Source organism: Magnolia sinica, chromosome 10 (assembly GCF_029962835.1).
Source record: "Magnolia sinica isolate HGM2019 chromosome 10, MsV1, whole genome shotgun sequence".
In the NCBI taxonomy this organism is placed as follows: domain Eukaryota; kingdom Viridiplantae; phylum Streptophyta; class Magnoliopsida; order Magnoliales; family Magnoliaceae; genus Magnolia; species Magnolia sinica.
Window position 1 is genome coordinate 18139165 of NC_080582.1, and position 26217 is coordinate 18165381.

The following is a 26217-nucleotide window of genomic DNA, read 5'->3' on the forward strand; positions in this document are numbered from 1 at the left end:
TTCTCAGAATGTGTAATGAAAGGAAAAGTCCGTTCGGAGTATCTCATGCTCGCCCTCCAACTGAATCAAGGCCAGGTAATGTTTCTATCCTTTTTTTTTTTTTTGGCAACTTGTGGTAAGAGTGTAATTAAAAAATGTTATGATGAAAGAGTTTTTGAACCCATTTTCTTATTTAATCTTCGACGGGATGTTGGCTGGGATATATAATTGGAACAAAGTTATGGTGGCCAGGAATATGATGGGGCTAAGGAGCTGCCTGCTGTTCTGGAAGATTGTCGAGATGTACCTACAATGCATGGTGCTGAGCTGCCTACTTTTTTTTTTATTGAAAATTATGAAGGGTTCAAGACCCTTCCTAAAGAAGGAAAAAACCGTTCCAAAAATATTGTTCCCATCATTAGGAATGGTTTTAAAACGTTCCTAAAACTGTCGAACAGTTTTAAGCCGTTCTTGATTTTTAGCGACATTGTAGCCACATTATATGTAACTAATCTATGTAGATGGTAAAACTCTATTTTTCAACAAGTTCCGCATGTGACATCTTTTCTAATATTAAGATGCTGGATGAACATAAATCCTAGTTTTCTATGGTTAAGTACATATTATTAATAGGAATACTCTCTTTATAACCTATGAAATTTAAAACATTGTGCTTTTATTTTTTATTTACTGCACTAAACCTTGATTTTCTAAAGAGTATTTTCACCTTCCAACTCTTTGCTCTAAATAATGATGGTAGATAATCTCTTCTGTTATTTCAAAACTACTGATTAACATCCATATTCCTAAACAAGCACATGCATGAAGTAGCTCAATGAAAAGACAACCAGTCATGTTCGTCTATATTTCATTTAGCAGTGTGGACCACTTGGAGGATTTTTTTAAATGTATTTAAGACCATTTTCAACTTATTGTTGTGTGTGTGTGTGTGTGTGTTGTAAAGTAATAAAATTTTTGTTTAATATTCAGTTTTAATTGTATTGCAACATTTTTTATGTTTCAAATATATATATATATATATATATATATAATTTTTTACTGGCTTGGTCTGCGGATTGCGCAATTTTAACCAGTGCCTCTCAAATCTCTATAGCCATTTGGAAGACTTTTACTGGCACTTGGATAGACTTTTATCAGCGCTTTTATGTGATTAAATGTGCCTAGAAACCGTACTTTGGAATACTTTTACCAATGCTTGGACAGACTTTTGCCGGCGCTTTTTCAACTTTTCATATATTTTTTTAGTGATTATCGGCGGCCACCAGAGGCATCGGTAAAAAGGAAAATGAGCTTCGGAAAAGCTTACTCGATTACAGCAACTGCAAAAGTGCCAGTAAAAGATGATTAGCGATAATAAATCCTTTGCCAACGCACCCTTTTTTCAGAGCTTGTCTAAGTGCCAACAAAGGTTTTATCCGGCATTATTTTTTTTGACATTTACTAGATCTTTTAACCGCCGATAAAAGTCTTTTTTCTTGTAGTGTAACTAACGTGGATACACTTAGAGGAGACACTCTCCCAAACAAGTCTAGATGTGCTTCACATGGAAATATCTTAACTATTGCATCTTCCAAATGCACCAAGGCCCGTTTGGATAGCACCAGATAAGTTACTTTTTTCTACTTACAGCAGTAGATAAGTTTGGTTTATGATCTCTCTCTCTCTCTCTCTCTCTCTCTCTCTCTCTCTCTCTCTCTCTCTCTATATATATATATATATATATATATATATATATATATCTTTGGAGGGGTGGGAACACACCACCTAGATTTCATCGATAAGAAAATCTGGCTGTACAAGATTAGGGTAGGCACCACAAACTGTCCGGGCCTCACCTATCGTATTGTTCCTTTTAGCAACTCCAAATAAGAAAAGGAAATGCATCGACTACAAAACAAGCCATCCTCATCCTAATTGAGACAAACCATGTACTAGAAAACAAAAACCAATGTACAACTACCCTGCAGCCACACTGCTGACCGCCCAAGATCTTCATGCCATTCAACCCTAGGAAAAAACTGCATCATAATTGCTCAACACGCACCAAGCAGCCCAACATTCACCAGAAGCAACATCACATCAGACCATCAAGCACTTCTACCCACCGGAAACAGCCACACTGCTGACCGCCCGAGATCTTCAGGTGCACTGGCTGGGTTGTAGTTTGCATTTACTAGTGAGCCAATGTACCACTTTTTTTTTTCCAAATACCTCTTCCACCAGAACCAAAAAACATCACCCATCACACATTCTTCCTCAATATAGGAGAACACCCACCACAAGCCAACCATGCCTTGGAAACTAGCAAGACACCAGCCCTCCACCAAAAAGCCTGATCCATTCCCTCCAAACATCACCCGTTAAAAAGCCTGCTCCGTCCAACAACACTTACTGTTGTTCGAAGGCCTTGTCCTATAGTTGAAGCTGCCTCTGCATCGCTAGACAAGCCTTTTCAGCTTCAATACCTAACAGAGAAATCAGCAGCCATAACAGAGAATCACATGCCACTCAAGCCTCGATGAAGACAAAGTACACCACCCTCATAGCCCATACCTCCAGAGACCAGCCAGCTGAAAATCTACATAGCAAAAATCCTGCAAACACTCCCAGCTGGCCGCATGACTTCCCTGCATCCAACCATCCATAACAATTCACCCACTAAGCATATAGACTTCCAACATATTGCTACCACCAGCAACAACAATAAAATGAACAAAAGCATTCCATCTGAAGTAGCATTCCCAACAATCCATCTAACAAATAAAGAAGAGTCCTTCAGCAGATGGAAAAGAGGGACCCAGCCAGCAAGCAGAGTCTGTGAATCTAGCCCCAAGCTGAGTCTTAGAGTCACCGAGAAGAAAGGAAGACTGGTTGCCCCAAAAGCTGACTTAACCAATCCCCCTCTTGAATATTCTGGTTCTACGAAGCAACCCAAAGCCTGCTCTATCCAGGGTTAGAAGACGCCAAATCTCCCACGGAAGATCTTTCTGACATAAATGTTGTTGGGATAATTGATCCGACTTTCTGAAATAAATGTTGTTGGGATAATTGTCGTTGCCCCTCATGGCTAGAGCGTCGGCAACAGAATTTCCTTCCCGCAAGGTGTGGGTAAAGGAGAGGCCAAGGAGCTCTCACTTCTCAAAAATGGATCCCACATACTGCCAAATGTTCCAGGGGCAGTTATCAAATACAGAGGATGCCACATCGGTTATGATAAGCGAATAAGTAACTTTTTTACTTAAAGTTACTTAATCATTTCAGCGTAATAAGTTGATACCAAGATAAGTTACTTGAGGCATAAGTAACTTAAGTAAGTTACTATCCAAATGTGCCCTAAAAATAGGGTTTGTAAATTGTGAAGTCTGCCCATTGATGATGGGAGGCTTTTTAATCTAGCGTTTGTACAACCCCTGTATCTCAGTGGATTAGCTCACCAGTCTCACTTGGTAGCTTTTCTACTAGCAAATCATTTAGATGTAAAACCCTATGCAATTTAATGTCTTTATAAAGCAACTTCTATTACTCATTTTCAAGCCTTCATTGTCTTGGGAGACGAACATAACTGGACAAAGGTTTCAAGTGGTGTAATTTAACAGTGGGCGCTTGCTTGTGGCATTACGATGAAATGCATTTTGACGGGTCTTGGATGCATGTAGAGCATTGATTGTTCCCACCACGAACAGAGGTGGGCAGCAGTGATTAGATCTCTTGTGCAAAAAAAAAAAAAAAAATGTTGTTTGCTTCTCAATGGGGCGCAATAGGGTAATATAGATTTCTAGATATCCATTTCCTTTGAAAACAGGTCCACATGTGGGCTTAGCAAACCTCACACAAAACTTATTCCTAGGCCCAAGAATCAGGTTGGTCGCAAACCAGGTGAGCCAAACGTATGTCAAAGAAATGGGACAGTCAACATTTAATCTATATCTGTGGCCTATCAGATGATCGGAGTTAGGCCAACATGAATTTTGAGCGGGGAAGCTAGATTGTGGCCCACACCTGATTAGTAGCTTTGATCATGCACTGATAACTCCCTGGCCAAGCATTGTGGACATCCTCCCGAGCCTACACACTAAAATAAGTGCTTCCACTTTAAATAAGCATATTACATCCAAACATAGATAATGCAATACAACTCAAGCATTATAGAAACAACTTATTATATTGTAGTGTTGGTGCCAGGTACCAACAGTCTACACATTTGTTGGAGAAAAGGCCACAGAAAGAATGGTCAGTATGTGATTAGTGGAGCATTTGCCATCAACATTAACAACATCATATTAACAATGCATTTTTTCTTTTATACCATGGGCCTAATTGTGTAGATTGAAAATCTGAGCATAATATCAAAACTCTCGGTCATATAATGTATGGCATCTTGAAAATGAAAAGAATGGAGAAAGCCCTGCTAGGCCTACATTGTAAAGAAATTACATGTAGACACGCATATAGGAAAATAAATCAAATGTTATTGAATTTTTTTTGTGTAAATTGAAATACAGCATTTATAATAACTACTTATAATAGCACATCGTAGCATATTGAATGATAGGTGGCAAAAGTTTTGCCACAGACGTCTTGGCGATACAATTTGAAATCTATGTTATCAGAACATCTCACTACCATTTATGACGAAGGAAGTAACAAGAAACGATTAAAAGAAAATGGACTCCCGTGCCGCCATTCTCCACATCCATCTTATCACTTTGCAAGTGTAGTTCAGCACAGTGTCTCCTGTGAGTGAAAAATAAAATAAACCTGTAAGTTACATGCTATAATTTGTTTTCTTAAAAACTATAAAATCAGTTGAAGAATCTACTTTAAAACTAGTAAAGGATAAAATAGGAGGAAGTATAAGTTCCTATAAATTTGGTTGAAGTGTTAATGTGGAAGCATTTGTGCAAGTGGGGTTGTAGCTGGGAGATCCAGACTATATTGGATAGGCTCTGCTATAGATGAAAGATCCCCAAAACATCTTTTGGATTAAAGATCTTAATTCTTTGATCAATGTCCTACAAAAGACGAAAAAAAATGGTGTCTGTTGATGTAAAAATTCGGTCCACCCTTTTAGACTTTGAGTACCTGCACAGAAAGAAGACAAAGGAGACTCTGGCTAGAGCAGGGGACCCTCCGATGCCAAAGTTAGGATAAGAATCTGGGTCCTAGTAGTATTGAGTGGTTTTCGGTGAGAGATTCTGTGTACCTTTCACCGTAAGTGGAGTCTTTATTTATAGCTTTTTGGGGGCGATGGCGTATATGGCAATGCCTCTTGGATGGTAATTGCGTATTACGGAAGATATCTTCCTCTAGACGTGTCGTAATTGATTTCTTGACACCGACCTCCAAAGTTGGTAACCAAGGTCTAGTTCTTTGATTGAGGCCAACCTCCAAGGCCGAGGTTGGTACTCGAGGCAAAGGTTGGGGTGATTTTCTGGCCCTCAAGTAATCCATAATCTTTGAGTCTATTCATCTGGCCAGTCCATTTTTACACATAACAGTGTCTGTTAAAATAATGACATAAGTATTGAATGACAAGGAACTCCTGTTTAGATTTGGTTGACATATTACTAATATGAACCAAATTTTAAGCTTTGGAATGTGAAATTGATATTTTCATCCCATATCGCCTTCAAAGGATGGACTAACTTCAAACAAATTCATGCATTGGCTCCTTGATAAGTTTTCTATATTGTACAACCACCTATTAATGGAAGGAACAAAAGAAATCAATGCCATATAAAGTAGACCTGAAATAGATGTTTACTATTCCCACTTACATGTGGAGGCCTGCCCATCTACATGTGCCAATATAGCATAATGGTGAGAGATAAGCACGTTCCATAAAGTGGGCAATGTTTTTTTAGAACTTCTGACCTACAAGTCAAGTTATTTCATACCTCAGTTGAACCTTTCTATAAAGCAAATAGATGTTCGCAAAAATTGTTTAAGCCAGGGCAATCGTGATCAGATCTTCTCACGCTAAAAATGGTTTGTTCCGCTTCTCAATAAGGCACAATAGGCTAATGCATATTTTTCTAGACATCCATTTGTTTAAAAAACAGGTTCACCTGAGGTGTGAAACAACCTTACTTCTATGCCAGAAGTTTTAAACAATGTGGCCCACTTAAAGGAAAGCTCTGTTCTTGCATGTTAGGCTATTTTGGCAATGTGGCTGCATGTTGTTGCGCAAAGCTCTACCCAAGTGTGGACTTAGCAAACCTCACCCATAACTTATGCCAAAGTCCAAGAATATGGTTGGTTGCAAACCATGTGAGCCAAATGTATATTAATATGTATGGCCTATCAGAAGATCAGAGTTTGACTGACCTGAATTTTGTGCAGAGGAAGCTAGATTGTGGCCTTTACCTGATGAGCAGCTTTCATCATCCATGCATGTAAACTCCTGGTGAAGTATGGTGAACCTCCTCCCGAGCCTACACTCTAAATAACTGCTTCCACTTTGAATAATCATATTACATCCAAGCATAGATAAAGTTATACATTACAAGCATTAATGAAACCTCTTATTACATCGAAGGATTAAAAGAAAATAAAAATACACACATCGTCATGCTACAGTTTGAAAATGTCATCCAAATATCTCACACAATTCATACATGAGAAAGCCAGCCGAAAAACCATAAAACAGAAATAAATTTTAATTCGCGACCCTTCTTTACGTCATGTCCAATCGCCTCCCACATGCCAAGTAGCTTCTCCTATAAAAGCAAGAGCTTATAAATCAGCAATAAAAAATATAAAATCTAATTAAAACCTAAAAATGATTTGCTATTATTTAGGCTAAGACAACTCATGAGCAAAACATAAGTAATGGGCCATGATGCATCAAGGCCTGAAAACTGTCTTGGATCAGTAGCGTACCAGCAGTGCAGGTGGTAATCTAGACCATTGATTTGATGGATCTCAGTGTTGACGGAGCATGCCCATAGACTGGAAGTTCAATCCATTGATTGATGGCCTACAAATAAATTATCAATTAAAAAAAGTAATTAAATAAATAATTAAAAGTTTGTAATCCAAAAAGATTACTGGGTGAAGCATTTCTTCAAACAATTAACATACAGATTTCTATATAAAAACAAAAAAGTAATTAAACACTCTACAAAACTATAAAATATTTTTTCTTCCTTTACAGTAAATTTTCATAGCAAGAATCTAAAGCATTTAAAAGAATAAATTACATAAAGAATAAAACAAGAATTTAAAATTCAAGAGACTGTATTTTTTCTAAGTTACAAAAAAATAATAATAAATAAATAAATAAAAATCATATGATCATACTAACTTCAAGTATTCATTAAAAGGAAAATAAAAATGAAGAGGGGAAAGAAGCCTCACCAATGTTGCTCTCGCTAGGACACGAAGTTCCTAATAGCGAATGTCGATGGAGGGTATGTGCTTAAACTTATGCCAATCCTCCCCGTCGTCTTCTTCAAGTCTTCCATTGAATTCATCAGACATGCTCCACAACTCCAATTTCTCGAGAGTAGTCACGTGTTGAAGTCCTTCCGGAAGCTTCTTCATTTGCGGGCAGTCCCAGATTTGTAAATTTAAAAGACTCCGCATAGCTCCTTCCCCCAATCTCCACTCCTCTAACTGAAATAATTCTTTAATATAAAAGAATTCCAGTCGAGGAAACCCTTGTGCAGAACACGCCATTTCCTTTCCCCAATATGAACTCCCATACAATCTAAGAATGCGAAGGTTTTTCAGCTTCTCCAACGTCGCCATTGCGTCTTGCTCCAAAAATGTGTTTTTCAAGGTAAGCTTGGTGAGGTTTGTTGGGAATTCATGAAACTCTGGTAACTTGTTTAACTTTACTTCCAAACGCAATTTACGTAACTTGCGAAGACGTGTAAAAGGCACCGACAATGGGAATGGGTATCTCGTCACTAACGTAAGAGACTGGAGGCGAACCATTTTCTCAATGGATTCATACAATACATCATCATACACTCCTTCCAAATCTAAACATATTCCTAGTTTTCTAAGATTTGTAAGCATTCCCACGCAACCATGCAGCCACTCCCCAGCCATTACGTATGCTAGAGTCTGCAGGTTACTCATCTGCTTAAGCCTTGAATGTCCTTGTATCATTCCCCAAGTTCCAAACCATCCCAAGTAATGAACCTCATCAAACACGTACTTCACTTGAAGATGTCTTAACTGCTGCATCTTCAGGATAGTGCTGGGTACTTTGATGTTATTAGGAGATGCTATACATAGAGTTTGTAAGTTGGGAAGATTGCCTATGGAGGATGGGAGGCTTTTTAATTCAGTTTTGGTACACCTGAGGTATCTCAGGTGAATTAGTTTACCTATTTCCTTTGGTAGCTCGTCTATTTCTACACCGTGTAGATATAGCACCCTAAGCAACTCAAAGCCTCTATAGAGAAACATCTCTTGTTCGCTTTGAAGCCCGGTAGAGCCTTGGGTGTACATCAACACAGAACGAAGGTGTGAAGTGGAACGGCTTAAGGAAATGTAGGTACTTAAATCATCATGTTGAATTGCAAGCCGACGGGCTGTAAGAGGTTGAAGTGCAGGAGAATTGGCATTCCCACGGTGAACTTCGAGAAATTTACCTTCTTTAGCTTCTACAATGGAGAGGTCCCGCAAAAGATCGTGGATGCGACAACTTTTAATACCCCCGCTTGAACTTCTACTTGCAACTTGAACCATACTTCTCTGAATCAACTCCTTCAGACAATCTTCTCCAACCTCTTCCAGTGTTTCTTCCCCTCTCTCTTCAAGAAACCCTTCTGCTGTCCACATTTGAATCAGTTCCATGTAGTGGAACTCGTAGTCCTCTGGAAAATTGCCGAGGTAGAGAAAACATGGTTTTAAGTAGTAGGGCAGATCTTTATAGCTTAAAGATAATATTCTGGAGATTTTATCTTCTCCCTTAACACACTGCCAACTAATGCTCTTGCGTACCTTCTCCCAATCTGTTGTTTCTTTCCTTGATAGGAGACCTCCAAGGACAACGATTGCAAGCGGTAGACAATGCAATTTTTCGACAATATCTCTTCCTAACTCCTCCAAATCCGGAGGGCAACCGTCGACTCGTCCTGGGAATGCTTTTTTACAAAACAATTCCCATGACTCTTCATCGTTTAGAAATCGCAGTTCATGGGGTGGGCTTTGTGCATCTGCATGTAAAGCTACATCTTTCTTGCGCGTGGTGAGAATGACCCTGCTTCCATTTTTTATATCAGGGAAAGCATCCTTTAGAACATCCCATGTGTCATTTGTCCATATATCATCTAATACCACTAGGTATTTCTTCTCTTTCAAATACATGGAGAGCTTGTACTGCAGCCTAATAATGTCCGCTTTCTCCACCACCTCGAGCTCCTCTTTAGACAGCACCATGCAGGTTTTTATCACGGCCTGCAAAAGATCTCTTACAGAAAATTCTTGTGATACAGAAATCCATGCATGAGAATCAAAATGTTTCTTAACAGTATCAGTGTTATAAAGTTTCTTAGTAAGAGTGGTCTTACCGAGACCACCCATTCCGACTACAGAAACAACACAACGTCGTGGCTCTCCGTCTGTCAACCTCACCACCAATTCATCCAAGTCCTTCTCAAACCCAACAAAATCTGGTTCTTGAGCAAGAGGAGAAGTGAGCCTCCATTCTCGGATGCTTACACCGGTGTATCTCATCCCTGCTCCCTGGTCGATACTTTCAATTCCGTAGGTCGACCTACTTTCAGAGATCTCACGGATTTTATTCTTTATCCGTTCAATCTCCGAGCCCACCTTATGGAGAGCTATCAACTCAATGATGATGAAAGCGTACCTTCTAACGCGGCCCACAAATCCTTTTCGCCTCAAGGGTGCTACCCTGAAGAGAAAGGTGTCGATGGCGTCTTCAGCATCGTATGCAACATCACTCACGCTCTGCACCCAGTTCTTTACTCCTTCATTTCCATCTTGTTTGGCGGCTGCGTCTTTCAGGAAGCATTTCATCCGCTTAAATTCCCCATCGAGCCATTCAACTTGACCGCCAACCCCACATAAGAAACGGGCTTCTTGAATGAGGGGGTCAGCTAGACTTTGGAGAAGGTGCTCGACAATGGACTCAACAATGGCCATCTTTCCTCACTCTTTTCTCTCACAGCAACTAAATTCAGATCAAAGCTTTCTTTCTCTTGTGTTCATTCATGTTGCTTTTGTTTCTATTTATAGACGCCGTCATGCGACAAACCAGTCATGGTTCGTTGCAACTCAATGGTAGACGTCGTTGTTCAGTTGATGAACCTGGAGCCTCATCTGGTAGACTTTATGGACGAATGATCGGACGCGGATTGGATACTGCCCCCACCAGGACCTAGCGAGAGAAGGACGGTAGTCCTGGCAGGGGCTCGGTCCCACGGTGATGTATGTGTTTTATTCAGACCGTCCATCGATTTCGACAGATCACATTAGGGCACGAGCCCAAAAATGAGGCATATCTACGGCTTGAGTGTACCACACTAATTGAAACAGCGGTGACAATGGTGTCCCCCGTTAAAACCTTCCTAGGGCCCACCGTGATGTTTATTTTCCATCCAATATGTTCATCAGGTCACACTGACTTGGATGAAGGAAAAACAGAAATACCATCTTGATCCAAAACTTAGTTGGCCGTCAAGAGGTTTTCAGCTGTAGGCATTCAATCCCCACTTTTCCTGTGGTGTGGTCTACTCAATCTTTCAATCGGCCTGCTTCTTGGGCTGATGCCCTAAAATAATATCTAGAAATGGATGAACGTCATAGATAAAACATATACAAGAAAGTGGGCCCAATAGAGCTAGTACCCGATCCACGCCCCAAATGATCCACACATATTTATGAAAAAAAAAAAAAAGAAAAAAAAAAAGAAGAAAAAAAGAGGAATTTTGACCATGCGAGCATTGTTATATGGTCTAATTCTCGAAAGAGGTTCCACCGTCCAAATATTCGGAAGGTGGCCTTCCGACAAGCTTTGGAAAAATTTTCAGACCAAAATCCCCTTATCCTTGGTTTAGTGGTTGTACAGACAGTTTTTTAGCGAATAAGAAGTTACATTGTATTTAATGCTGAGAAAGTGACCTAGATGGAAGCCTTTTTGGGCATGGGCAAGCTCAACTTGTGGGGCCCACATTGATGTACGTGTATAATCCATGCCGCCCATCCTTTTTGCCATGTCATTTTAGGGCTAGGGCCTAAATATCAGCCTGATTCAGAGCTCATGTGTGCCACATTATAGAAAATAATGGTGATAATGGCACCCACTGTTGAAACTTTTCAGGCTCACTGTGATGTTTGTTAGAAGTAGACACTGCTTAAGTCAGGACTTTTTGGGCTCACAACGAGCTGGCCGACAAGGTGGATGGAACAGATCACCCCATTATGGGCCTCGACTCCTATTATTTAAAAATAATCAAGTTATTAATTACATCAACATTACAACCATGACCCTTACCATATTACAAGGACGGCCCTTACGATTGGTATAAGTCGTGGTTGTCATGTTATATGGGTTGTGGTTGTCATGGGTCGAGTTTGTCATGTTATATAGGTCATGGTCGTCATGTTATATGGGTTGTAGTTGTCATGGGTCAAGGTTGTCATGTCATATGGGTCGTGGTTATGATGTATCATAGTTATCATGTTATATAGGTCATGGTTGTCATGGGTTGTGGTTGTCATGTTATATGAGTTATGGTTGTCAGGGGTTGTAGTTGTCATGTTATATGGGTTGTGGTAATCATGTTATATGAGTTGAGGTTGTCATGTGACATGTGGAGTTCATGGTTTGGGACCTGTCGTGATTTATGTGTCGAATCCATCTGCCCACTGGATTTAGAATTTAGTTTAACGTCATGGGCCAAAAAATAAGTTACATCCAAAAATTTTATAGCCCCCAAAAGGCTTTTAATGGTAGGTTTTCAATTTCACGGCTTTCTATGGTATGGTCCACATGAGCCTTTGATATGCCTCATTTTTTGGCTCATTCCTTAAAATAATCTTTCAAAATGAATGGACGACATGGATAAAATATATATGTCACAGTGGGCCCAACACTCAACACATGACAACCACGACCCTCAACACGTGACAATCATGACCCTTACCACATTACAATCATGACCCTTGCTACATTACAAATGTAAGGATCATGTTTGTAACGTAGTAAGGGTTGTGGTCGTACGTGTATAATCCACACCTTCCACTTAGTAGGTAAGAATACTTTAGGGCTAGGGTCCAAATATCAACCAAAACCATCTCTTGGGTGGGGCACACCATAGAAAACAGTGATGGTGATGGCATCCACTTTGAAACTTTCTAAGGCCCACTGTGATGCATGTGTGTATTGGAACCTGCCAAAGGCATGGCTCTTCGGGCCCACGGTGAGCTGGTGAACCTGATGGACGATTTGGATCTTGCAAATGGACCCCACATGGATGAAAAATTTAAAAATTATTAAAAAAAGGGCTTTCCGTGCATGCCAAGTAACCGTGAGAGTGCAGAAGCCATTTTTTGGGCATAAGCAAGGCTCAACTCGTGGGGCCCACACTATTATATGTGTATAATCCACACCGCCCATCGTTTTTGACATGTCATTTTAGGGTTAGGGACCAAATATTAGCTTGATCTAGAGCTTTGGTGGGCCACATAATAGAAAACAACGTGACAATGATACCCACTGTTGAAACTTTTCATGCTCACTACGATGTTTGTTGGAAGTGGACCCTGCCCAAGTTTGGACTTCTTGGGTCCATAGCGAGCTGACCAACAAGGTGGACGAAATGGATCACCCCGTAAGGGCCGTGGTAGTTTTCAAAAAGGTTTATGGCCCAATAGGCAACTTTCAACTGTAGTGTGCAAATACACTATTTATTGTTGTGTTGTCCATTTCATCTATAGGTAAGCATCATTTTTGGTGTTATATATTACAATGAACTCGTACAATGGATGAACTATGTAGATCAAAATCTTGAATCACAATGGGCCCACAGCCAGGTACATTACCATCAAGCACAAGAGTTGGAGCCGCCGTCCTCCCTTCATCATCATTACCTTTTCAAGCTTGTAGGGGTAATTTGGTTCGAAAAACTTTTAAAAACCTATCAGTGGGCTACCCTTGGAATATTTCCATCCTTTTTCCTAATTTTTATCGTAATTACAAGCTAGCATGGTCAAAAAAAAAAAAGGAAAAAAAAAGAAGATGAAATATCAACTGTACATATTCACTTTTGAAAAGTGTTGATCGTACTCTAGGCAAACGATTTATAGGGCATTGCATGCAATTACGGAACCTTGAAATATAAAGTACGCCCTTTTTCCCACCAACGTCTTCTATGGTTGGAGATGAGAGAGCACGATTTTTATGGTGTTGACTTTAGTCAACAAGTTAAGTCAACGTCATGAAATCAATGCTCCCGCATCTGAACCCAACCATTCAAGACCAATGCATTCGAATCAAGGGCCAATGTTTTTGGCGTCACATGATTTTTGGTACATGTATGGGTCCTAAAAAATGTAAGCGAATTGGGTGGTGACCCCAACACAAACCACTTAGGTGGTGCTGGCATTATATATGGGTTTAATTTATGACATCACCTCAAAGAGAGGTGGAACAAAATTCGGTGGTCATTGATCACTGGCCATTAAAAACTTTTCGGAGGCCACAAAAGTTTTGGAAGTAGTTGTTATTTGTATTTTGCCTTCATCCATCTAGGTCACCTTATCAAAACCTTGTACGACAAATAAATACTACGGTGGGCCCTAGAAAAGTTTCAACACTGTTTTCTTTAGTTTGGTCCATTGATCTTTAGATCTGCCTCATTTTGATCGTGCCCTAAAATAAGCTGGTAAAGTGGGTGGGCGGTGTGAATGGGTCCCGCAAAGTGTTCACAACCTCACGTGCAGGGTTGCGATGTAGTAATAACTCGGTGAGACTAAGGTCGAATCCACAGGGACTATACTTGTACGTATTCTGAAAATAACTAAAACCAGAATAAGATCTAAATTGAAATCTGGAATAGTTGAGAATAATTGAGAATAAACTATCAATAATTTAAAAAAACTAGAGCGCCAAGGATCCACTTGTAGCTATCAGGATGCTATAACTCACTTGATTCAATAAACACAAATGAAATTGAAGTCCTATTCTATCCAGTTGGAAGATAAAATAATTGAAGATTTTCATTGAAATAGTTCATACATGAAGAAGATTATGACGATTGGAAGGGAATTCAATCATCTACCATGCCCAGGAGATGATGTTGAATCACGAATTTTACCAATCACCACAACACTAAAACAGATAACAAGATATTAAAGCCTATCACAACATCTATTGTAATTTGAGTTACAATAAATCATTGAAAACTGAAAATACTTCTTAAATTAAAACTAAAAATCAATGAAGTTCTACATAAACAAGAATCTAAGTAAGATAAACATCCAAATAAACTACAAGCTTTACCTCTTAGCTATAACTAAAAGGTTTAGTTAACCATAAACATGATTAAATCCAAATAACTTAAACAAAACATAAAAAATAAATTAAGGAAGAAGAAAAACTCTTGGGAGGTTGCTCCACCCTTTTGCTTTACTTCTTAAACCTTAATTCGTGTTTAGAACTCTTTAAATAACCCATATTTATAGCTTTTGTCCAACCGTCTTTGGAAACCGCCTCAAATTTATGCACACTGCGTAATGCCTTCGATGTCATTGAATATGAATCGAATCCGGAAGTCACACCTTTTCACACTACATAACGCCTTTCGCACTAGTAACTCTTCATGTCATTGAACATACCTTCGATGTCATCGAATAGATCTTCAATGGCATCGAAGGGTGTTCGAGTGATCGAAAAAGTGTCCAGAGTATTCCAGCGAGTTGCTTCAAAAATCTCCAAAAATATCGATGTCATCGAACTACCTTCGATGTCACAAAACAGGTCTTTGAGTAATCGAACAGGGCTTCGATGTCATTGAGAAATGCATCCAATTTTTTTAGCAACTAAACTCTATTTTCATATAATTATCGATGCAATCGAACTGTCTTCGATGTTATCGAACGGTGGTTAATGTCATCGACAGTGTAGTTCATATTCTCTGAATTTCTGCAATTTGCACTTTCGACTTCCTTCTCCACTTGGTTTCCTTGAATCTCGAATTCTTAAAATCTTCAATCTTGGTCTCTTAATATTCATCCCTTGCCTTGGTGATTCTTTAGCATCAAATATATGCTTTTAACATTCTTTTCAATCCAAGCTCTCAGACTCACCTTGCAATACAAACATGTATAAAATATATCCATTAAGCATTGTCATGTTCATAAAACCAAGATATAAACAGGGGAAAATATCCAATATTTAACACTCAACACAACGCTCAATACCACCTAGCTCAATGGTGTTGGGTCACCACCTAATTTGCTTCCTTAAAATAACATGTTCACTGAATTATAGGTACTACTTTTATAAAATGAAATTGGAATTTTACCAAAATGGTCCTGAAGTATGGCCATTCCAAGCAAATATTTTCCTTTTTCATTTCTACTTTATCAAAGCCTCTTCATTTTAACTTTTTCATGGATTTAAATGCCCTTGCTTTTGGGAAGCTACTTCGAAGTTGATTTTCCTTGCAGGAGAAGCTTTCAAGCTCAACTCCTAATATATTAGGTGTCCATAGTGTGATAATTTGAACAACTTGAAGATAAATCCAATCCATTTATTCTCTTCGTGGCCCACTATTTCAGTAGGAATACTCAATCTTCAACTTGATATAATTAGTTCCTTGTGGCTTAAATAAATGATAATGATGACCGTTCACTCTCAACTATTTTCTCATGGTCTCGTCTACCTAATCTATGAATGTGGCTCATTCTTTACACCATGACTTTTTTATGACATGCCAACTCCAATGAAATTAGTAGATTAGGTATATAACTAATGGGTGAACCCTACAAATGACATCCTTTTGGTGTTAAGGGTTAGGGTCTGGGTTGTCATGTGTTAAGGGAAGGGTCAAGGTTGTCAAGATATGGGTTGTCATGTATTAAGGGTCAAGGTTGTCATGTGTTTAGGGTCGAGATTGTCAAGATATGGGTTGTCATGTGTTAAGGGTCAAGGTTGTCATGTGTTTAAGGTCGAGGTTGTCAAGGTATGGGTTGCCATGTGTTAAGGGTCAAGGTTGTCAGGATTTGCGCTGTCATGTGTTACGGGTTGAGGTTGTCAAGGTCTGAGCTATCATGTGTTAAGGGTTTAGGTTGTCATGTGTTAAGGGTCAAGGTTGTCAAGGTCTGGATTGTCATTTGTCAAGGGTCGAGGTTGTTAGGCTTAGGTTGTCATGTGTTAAGGGTGTAAGTAATGGTGTGTTGAGAGTTATGGGGCCCACCGTGGGATGTGTGTTTAATCCATTCTACCCATTGAATTCAGAATTTAATTTAAGGTCATGGATCAAAATGATTCATATTTGCAAATAAGGTAAACCATATCATAAGGAAATAACTGAGAGTAAACGATCGCCATTATCGATTGTAATGGGGCACAAAAACCATGGCTGAAATTTGTGTCTTCCATTTGAAATAGTGTGTTATGAAGAAAATGAATGGATATGATGTTAGTGCACTAATTTTTGCATGTTATTTGTCAATCACGTGAATTGTTGTGTTAAGTAGTTGGTTGAGCCCTTGGAAAGTGAAGACCGAAGGCACAAGTAAAGAAGGAGCGTCAAGGAGCAAAAAAACATGTATATGAGGTACCTTAGTGACCCTAACCCTTGACCCAAAACAACCTTAGACCTCTAGATGATATAGTCTTAATAGGAATACCTATTTGATTATCCCTTAGCCTTAGAAAATCAAGTAAAACATGATAAACAAGCTAGAAGAGGTGCGAAACTGTTGTGTAAAAGATTGCCCAAAACAACAGTGTTTGATTGATATTCGATGGCATTGAGCTACCATCGAAGTGTCTACGATGGCATCGAAGGCCTGCTGGATGGCATCGAAGGCCCCTAATGCAATCGATCGAGAGTCAGAACTGTCCAACAACATATGATATTTGTTTTGAATTTCTTGATGGCATCAAGGTCCCTTCGATGACATCGATTGAGATTCAGAATTGTCCAGCAAGAAATTGGATTTAATTTTGTCTTTCTCGATGGCATTAAGGACCCCTTCGATGACATCAAAGGATGAGTTAGATGACATCGAAGGACCATTCGATGACATCGAAGGTATCTTATATATGTCCAGCAAGAAATCATCACATATCTCTGAATTTTTCAATGGCATTGAGGAAACCTTTGATGACATCGATAGACCTTCGATGACGTCGATAGAACCGTTTTCTACCTTTGTTTTTTTTTTTTTTTTTTTTTAATACCGTTGGAGCTCAAAGTGTTTATAAAAGAGAATTAGTTCTTGGGCATTTTATAAGTTTTTGGTTCAATAGAAGCTTAAGTATACCCATGTTCATATCCCTCATCCCAAGCCTCTATTTCATTGAGTTCTAAGCAATCTTCATTGAGATTACAACTCCAATGAAGATTTCAATCTCAACATTGAAGATGTGTTTGAACTCTTCCATTTTCTAGATATTCGACTTAAGATATCTTGGCATACCATTGTTTAAATCATCCAGAAGACCCATCTAGGTGAATTCCCTAGGAAAGACAACTTCACACTAATTGTAAGAGACTCAACTGACCTCTCATCACCTTGGTCACCTTGGAGGAGCATCATATATAAGGTAGTTGATCTTATAGTTGAAGCCTTGGTAAAGCAGCAACATCATGATTGAGGGGGCATCGGGAAGCTGATTGTAGCATAGGAGAGTGACGATCAAGCAAACTAAGACGGAGTTACAAAAGAGACTCAATCCGACAAGTAAGTTGTCATATTTAGTAGTTCATTTTTACTCTATTTCCTTATGTAAGATCGTGGGTAAGAGTTTATGTTTCAAACTCGAATTATGTTCTTGGGCAGGAACTTAGCTTTTGTGTGGGGCCTAAACCCCTAGGTTTTTATGTAGGACCTTGGCTCTTGTGTAAGGCCTAAATCACTGAATTCTTGTGTAGGACATTAGCCTTTGTGTAGGACTTAAAACTCCGGGTTCTTGTGTAGAGCATTGACTTTTGTGTAGAGCCTAAAGTCTAGAGTCCTTGTGTAGGACTGTAAAGGTTAGAGGTTACCATCATTTAAAACACTCAATAATGAAATCCGGTACACTCACAGGTTGATTGCGTCCACCGGGAGTGGAGTAGACAAGTAGTCGAACCACTAAATATGATTGCATTGGGGATTGTCATTTGCACACTTGTTTGATTATGCTTATGAGTTTGAATGTTTAAATTATACATGCATGATTAAATAAATGCTTAATGATTGATAGGTAGCACATCCCACACACACTTATATACTATCTTGTTATATACTAGTTGCTTATTTGCAAATCATTTGTATTCTATGGCAGGGTTATATGATAAGTGAGGGTGCTGTCCCCACTCGAAAATTCTTGTACAACATTGATGGCTGCTAATATAAATCCAAATGTTTAATTTTTTTTTTTTAAATTATTTATATTCTATGTGAGTGGATCCTCTACTGGCTTAGAAGCCTTAGAGTTAAATTGTCTTACTTAGTTTAATTAGAAATTAGTTTAAGTTAGGTAATTGGTTTTTAAAGGGGGATAATTTTTTCATAGGTCCTAATCCCTGGTCTTCATTCCTTAGCTCCACCAAGCTTTTACACGGACAGTCGTGGTAATCCCATTACGACACAGGCACAATTTCATATGATTTGCCTTTGAGTATGCTTAATCATCATGTGATGTCATATCATGCATTGGAATTATGGATAAAAAGCCTTTGGATCGAGTACTTGTGAAACTCATAAAAATCAGGGCATTTTGGTCCTAAAAAATTAAAAGGTGTCAAGAGATCAAAAGAAAAAAAATGAAACGAGAGGTCATTCTCCTAAAACATGGTCATAGCTTAGGTCATTCTCTTGAAAACAGCCGGCCATACCTCAAGGTTATTTTGATAAAAATCACAAATGAAACTGCCACTTATTGGTGTAGTAACTTCTGGGCATAGTAGTGCATGATGTCTAATGGACTCAAGCGGAGCTCGGGTCCAAGATTTAGGTGGGGCCGGGCTTGGAATCATCTTACAATAATCCTTGTTATTCGACAGATCATGTGATTGTACGGAGGTGAATCTGTTGCTTCCATTAGTAAATCCAATCGTGCATGTAACAACCCTGAATTTTTGTGCACATAAAAACTAAAATAATAAATATTTTATTTTTAATTAAAAATAAAAACAAGTGAATAGTTGAGTTGGTAGAGATATTCTTGGTTGAAAGAGAGGATGAGGGATCGACTCTTGCTACCATGACTCTTTGGAATAGTAATAATATTTTTTTATCAAATGACATAAAAATTAAGAAAAACAAAAGAGATAGGAAGCCCTAAAGAAAAGGGAGAGGAGATTCTAAGAGGGCTTGAGCAAGTAAGTTCTAACCCTTAGATCTGTTTAATTTTTTTTTTATTTTGTTAATTTCTCCCCAATCTATACAATGGATGGTGTGAATCATCCACACGATCATTGTATAGGTGTGTAGTCATTGTATAGGTGTGTAGAGAAAATTTTAACAAAGTGATGTTTTATGATTTTAGACCTTGTCAGTAATATTTTTAGAATAAATTTAATAAACGCCATCTGACTGTGTTAAGATGGATCTGAACAGGTCATTTAATCCTAAGCACCAAAAGATAATAGTGCCTTAAATTTCAGATCAATCTGATCAATGGATGAGCCATTTTATCAGATTTACCCATAAGAACCATTTACACTTTAGATCTAAAATGGTGATCGGACAGATCAGATCAGATCCCCACTATGTATACTCGTTCTAGAAAAGATATAAACTGTTACTTAGAGAATATGGGTAGATCTGACCGTTTGATGGGCCACAAGGATGAAATGTTAGAATTGTACTAATTATACTTTAAATCAATTTTTTTTTTATTTCAGAAATATAAATGGTCTAAATCTAAGCGATCTATTAACCCATTATCAATATGAAATTTTATGATGTTGATGGATGACTTACATCTGTCCCATATGATCAGTGGATTATTGGATGTATTAGATCCGATCCAAACAATCTATCTGATTGTTGAGTTTAAATTATGTTGGAACCATAAATATTAGGTCAATCTGACCATCAGGTGGACTTGATTAATCAAGTGGGCCACATGAAATGGTTGTGATTGTAGACCATGTATCAAGGGTTGGATCTGAAGAGATCCAGATTTGAGAATATTATGGACCCTAATCATATCCTCGATCAATCAAAGGTGAGACCTATTGTATGAATTCATATAAATTAGGATAATGATTGTATATACATGTTATGTTTTAAGAAATTCTAAACTATCATATTACGATGTCTCGCTAAACCTTCAGGTGAGTGATCCCAACATGTTTCCTATCCATTGTTATTAAAATAGACATCCCATTATTTTGATAATTGTGATCTTTTGTATTGAATGCTTGCTGAGTTTGTTGAGAATTGGAATACTATATGTTGTTATATGTAAATATTTGTCAACTGTTAATATCATGCACCAATCATTCTCATCATACATCCATGTCATGCATCGCATAACTGCGCTGAATACTTGGGGGCACTCCTTGAATGACCTGTAGGTACTTAAGTATCGGGTGACCTAGGGGACCATCACTGCATGCTTACATTGTGTGAAAGCCTACCAAGATGGTAGAAGCCTACCCCAAAAAGGGGGGAGATGCGTGTTGATGGGATCTAACTCAAGCAAGTGGATTGATCAACCCACTTGATGCATTCATGCATCCATGCACCTCATGTCATTCATGCATTCTATTTTAGTTATGATGTGCATGGTTCTATTTTAGTTATGATGTGCATGAACCATGATGGGTTCACTCACTGGCCTGGTCAACTGACGTTTTATTGATAGCAAAATCGTACAGACTTAGTGGACGATGAAACCATTGTTCAAGTTTTATGACAGGAAGGTGAACCAGTGGATGATTCACAAGGGCTATGGCCCTATCTTGATGAAGACGAGTTAAATATGTTAAATCATTAACATATCTAGTCGAACTTATTCTATTCATTTGATTATATTTTGAATAAATTTTAAGTTGAGTAACTGAAAGTTATGAATTGTTAACTCTTTTTTAGTGAATGGTTTAATAAAGCCCCAGATGGGTGGGCGATGGTACTGTGATTATTATTATTATTATGTTTTTGTAAATGTTATCAATATATGGATTGAATGTCCATTAATAATTGTGATGGTGGATATATGTGTGTGTGATTAAATTAAATGAGAGTGAGATGTTTTGTTTAAGTTTTGATTTTGAAAACTTAGTGTACATTTGAACTAAGCCTTTGGAAAACGGTATGAAGGAATGGTTTTATTACACATGATGTACAAGTCATGTGTCGTAACTCAGGTCCGAGGGTGCACACTGTTGCGCAGAACGCCAACAATGCTAGTAAACCGAGATCCAATCTTCGGTCTCACCCACAAACGATAAACAAGAAGAAATATAATCTAGAAGAAGAATCAAAGCATTCCAAACAAACCACAAGACAGAATATAAGTAGAAAAACCCCAACAAGGGTAAAAAACCACGGGTGCAAACTTTCACTATGAAGAAAATGATATTACAAGCAATATACTAACCTTTTCCCTTCGATGCATAGAGAAAACCCTTTGCCCACACTTTAGAATAACTCCCATTAACCTTAGAAAAGCCCTAGGTACCCTTATTTATAGTTTAGGTAACTTCCCTTTTACACCCTTGTGAAATTGCCTTAAATTTTCGTAGTCCTTGTCAAATCCGCAAAACGAATCTGCGTAACCTCGACTAGTCTAGCAGGCTCCTCGACTGGTCGAGCACCTCGGACCAAAAAATACTTTTTCTTGCTGGACTTTGAGTCGAGCGAACCCTCGACTAGTCGAGCAGGGCACTTGACTGGTTGAGTAGCCCTGTCCAGATGTGACTCCACATCTCAACAATCTCTCACTTCAAGACACATCATCATAAACTTTCATCTTTTACATCCAGAGTGCACCACTTCCCCATCTTCAAACCTGAAGACTAAACAGAGCTTCAGCTTCTCCCGTGTGACCACCTTGGTCAGCATAACCGCAAGATTCTTACTTGTATGAATCTTCTCCAGAGCAATCGATCCATCTTCTAGTAAGGAACGTATGAAGTGATATCTGATGTTAATATGCTTGGTCCTTGAATAAAAGGCTGAACTCTTAGCCAAGTATATTGCACTCTAATTGTCATTGTATAACTTGCAATCCGCTTGCTTCTTACCCAACTCTTCTATGAAACCTTGTATCCACACCATCTCCTTACACTCTTCTATAACTACAATATATTCTGTTTTCGTTGTATTGATAGATACTATCTTCTGTAACTGAGAGACCCAACTGACTACAGCACTACCCAGAGTAAAGACATAACCTGTAATGCTTCTTCTGCTATCGATATCTCTTGCCAAATCTGAATCTATGTAGCCTTGTAACTTGATTTTCGATCCTCCATAACACAGCCCTACATCCACAGTACCTACCAGGTATTTAAGAATCCACTTCACAACTTCCCAATGTTCCTTTCTGGGGTTATTCATGAACCTGCTAACAACTTCCACTGCTTGAGCAATGTCTGACCTCGTGCTCACCATAGCATACATAAGATTCTCAATGACGCGTATGAGACTTTAGCCATGTAGTCATGTTCCTCCTGCATCTTTGCACCCTACTCCTTAGAAAGCTTGAAATGGTTGGTTAATGGGGTGCTAACCGACTTAGCACCTCCCATATTGAATCGATCAAGTACCTTGACTATGTACTCTGCCTGTGACAAAATTAGTTTCTTGTTTTCTCTGTCACGCATTATCCTCATGTCTAGGATTTGTTTTGCAGATCCTAAATCCTTCATGGCAAATTCTCTAGATAGTTGTCTTTTGAGATATGAGATATCCTTCATACTTGATCCTACTACAAGTATATTATCAACGTATAGAAGAAGGATGATGTACGACGTATCAAACTTTTTCAAATAGCAATAGTGGTCTGCATGACATCTCGTAAAACTGTTTCCTGACATGAAACTGTCGAACTTCTTGTACCACTGCCTAGGGGCCTACTTCATGCCATATAGACTTCTTTTCAGTCTACACACCTTATTCTCCTTTCCTGGTGCCACGTATCGTATCGACTGATGTATATATATATTTTCTTTAAGGTCCCCATGAAGAAAAGTTGTCTTAAAATCTAACTGCTCTAGATGTAAGTCCTCTGTAGCCACTATACTCAAAACCATATGAATCGTAGACATTTTCATCATTAGTGAAAATATTTCAGTGAAGTCGATATCTGCCATTTGTTGGAACCCTTTCACAACCAGTCTAGCCTTGTACCGTTTTGAACTATCGTGTTCCTCTTTAAGTTTGTAAACCCACTTGTTATGAAGAGCTTTTTTACCCTTAGGTAGAGTGACTAGTCCCATGTACGATTAGACTCAAGAGAGTCCATCTCATCATCCATGGCCTGCTCCCACTTAACTCATGTATCTGACTGTAATGCCTCTTCGAAACACTCTGGTTCACCATTATCTGTCAGTAGTAGATAATGTAAAGAGGGTGAGTATCGAATTATGGGTTCTCCTCTCCCAAGTAGACCTCCTCACAACAGGTGTCTATAGCTCTGCCTTATAATGCTTATGTACATGATCATCCTGTGGCGCTGTAACACCTATGTCCGGTAACTCTTCCAACTCTACGAATTTTTTCTCATCAGCCTTGTTTTGCTGCACATTATCCTTATGCATCACTTTTTCATTGAAGATTACGTCTTTGCTTCTAATGATTTTTTGATTCTCTGTATCCTAAAACCTATAGCCAAAATCATGCTGCCCGTAACCTATAAACGTGCACTTCCTAGACTTCTCATCCAGTTTGTTTCTATGCTCTGCATCAATATGAACGGATGAAGTACAACCGAACACTTTGAAATGTGCAAGGTTCACTTCTTTTTCAGTCCACATTTCTTCTTGTAGCCCACCATCCAATGATGATGAGGGACTTCTATTGATGAGATATGCAGTATTATTCACAGCATCTGCCCAAAACTTCTTAGGGAACCTTGCATGTAACCTCATGCTCCTGACGCGCTCAAGGATAGTCCTTTTAATGCGCTTAGCCACACCATTCTGCTGTGGTGTCCCTGTAATCATTTTTTAATGTTTGATTCCATTTGCTGCACAATACTCTTCAAACCTCTTATCACAGTACTCTCCCCCATTATCTGATCTGAGACATTTTACTATTTTACCTGTCTCGTTTTCTACCATTACTTTCCACTTCTTAAATACATCAAATACATTACATTTATGCTTTAAGAAATAAACCCACAGTTTTTTACTAGCATCATCAATAAAGGAAATAAAATAACGTGAACCACCAAGAGATGATACCTTTGACGGTCCCCATACATCAGTGTGTACAAGTTCCAACAGATGCGTCTTTGAAGTGTGTCCTGTTTTCTTTAAACTTAGCCTCTTTTGTTTGTCATACATACAGTCCTTGCAGAATTCCAAGTCAATAGACTTTAGCCCTGATAGCTTCCCTTTTGACAATAACACTTTCATCCATTTCTCACTCATATGTCTTAGCCTCTGATGTCATAACTGCTTATTCACTCCAGTTGATACGACTGCGAGTGAACTATACGATCCTCAAGTCACATACGAAGTACCTTCCTTCTTGCCTCGAGATATCACCAAAGCACATTTTGTGATCTTCTAAGAATCACTAGTGAATGTTGTCATATATCCGGTATCGGCCAACTACCTCACTGAGATTAAGTTCCGTCTCAAACTCGGTACATATCTGATATCCGTTAATTTCAACGTCATTCCATTTTTTGACTTATATGAACGTCTCCCTTTCTAACAATACTGCACGGTTTATCATCACTTAGTTAGACTCTCCCGAAGTCACCTAACATATAATCACGCAGAACTTCTTACACGAAGTGGCATGAAACAAAGCACTCGAGTCTATGACGCAAGACTCATTCCTCTCATCAAGAGACAAGATCAATGCCTCTGTATCACTCTCCTCGGATAGATTCACCTAATCCTTCCCGCCTTAAGAGCTTCCTTTTTGTTTCTTAAGCTCCCTACAATCACGTTTCATGTACCCCTTCTTGTCGCAATGCCAACACTCGTCTTTGTCTTTCGGTCCTTTGGACTTCTTCCTCGACTTAGAACATCCGTGTTTATTGCCTCCTTTGTTCAGTGATCTTTCTCTTCCTTCAACGTTTAAAGCATTCCCTGAATCCCCTGAAACTCCTGATGCCTTTCTTCTAGATTCTTCGCTGAGAATTAGACCGGCCACATCATTGAATTTTAGCTTTATCGACCCTAAAGAATTGCTCACGGCTATCATCAAACCATCCCAATTGTCTGATAAACTAGACAAGATCAATAACGTCATGACCTCGTCTTAAAAAATAATGCCAACGGATTCCAATTGACTCGTGACTGTATTAAATTTGTTTAGAAGTTCAGTCACGCTCCGACCATCTGACATCTTCATGTTGAATAGCTATTTCATAAGATGAATCTTGTTCGACGCTGATGGTTTTTCATACATCGTAGATAGGGCTTCTATTAATTCTTTTGTGGTATTCTCCTTAGATATATTGAAGGCGGCGCTCTTAGATAAAGAGAGTTGGATCGTTCTTAAAGCCTTTCAATCCAATAAAGACGATTCATCATCTGTCATCTTCTTTGATTTCTTCTTTTTTCCTTCTAGAGGAATATAGAGGTCCTTCTGATACAGATAATCCTTTATCTGTATCTTCAAAAAGGTAAAGTTTGAACCATCAAACTTCTCAATTCTAGTCTTCCCTACTTCCGTCATCGCTCCCATTAAAACTAAACCAATAACTCTGATACTAGTTGTTACGCAGCACGCTAACAACGCTAGTGAACCGAGATCCAATCTCTGGTCTCACTTACAAACGATAAACAAGAAGAAATATAATTTAAAAGAAGAATCAAAATATTCCAAACAAACCACAAGACATAATATACGTAGAAAAACCCCAACAAGGGTAAAAAACCA

The 26217-nt window shown here is 38.7% G+C and overlaps 1 protein-coding gene across 3 annotated transcripts; it reads right to left on the reverse strand.

Annotated features, from left to right (window-relative positions):
• Positions 1 to 1756: 1756 nt before the first annotated feature.
• On the reverse strand, positions 1757 to 10172 carry LOC131258108 (putative disease resistance protein At1g50180). Of its 3 annotated transcripts, none has more exons than XR_009177884.1 (4): positions 9830 to 9966; positions 6883 to 6979; positions 4000 to 6719; positions 1757 to 2627 (listed from the first exon to the last, which is right to left on the reverse strand). XR_009177884.1 is itself a non-coding variant. In XM_058259175.1 (4 exons), the coding sequence occupies exon 1, from the start codon at positions 10123 to 10125 to the stop codon at positions 7390 to 7392; it is 2736 nt and encodes a 911-aa protein (XP_058115158.1). In that variant the 5' UTR covers positions 10126 to 10172; the 3' UTR covers positions 4448 to 4734; positions 6367 to 6719; positions 6883 to 6979; positions 7360 to 7389. The 3 variants fall into 3 exon arrangements, 2 of the variants coding, with proteins under 2 accessions (XP_058115158.1, XP_058115157.1); XM_058259175.1 differs by lacking the exon at positions 1757 to 2627 and having other exon boundaries at positions 4448 to 4734; positions 6367 to 6719; positions 7360 to 10172; XM_058259174.1 differs by lacking the exon at positions 1757 to 2627 and having other exon boundaries at positions 4448 to 6719; positions 7360 to 10172.
• Positions 10173 to 26217: the final 16045 nt, after the last annotated feature.

What these genes read in the sequence shown, in the direction of transcription:
- LOC131258108 (XM_058259175.1), bottom strand. Translation starts at nt 10,125, where the DNA reads ATGGCCATTGTTGAGTCCATTGTCGAGCACCTTCTCCAAAGTCTAGCT.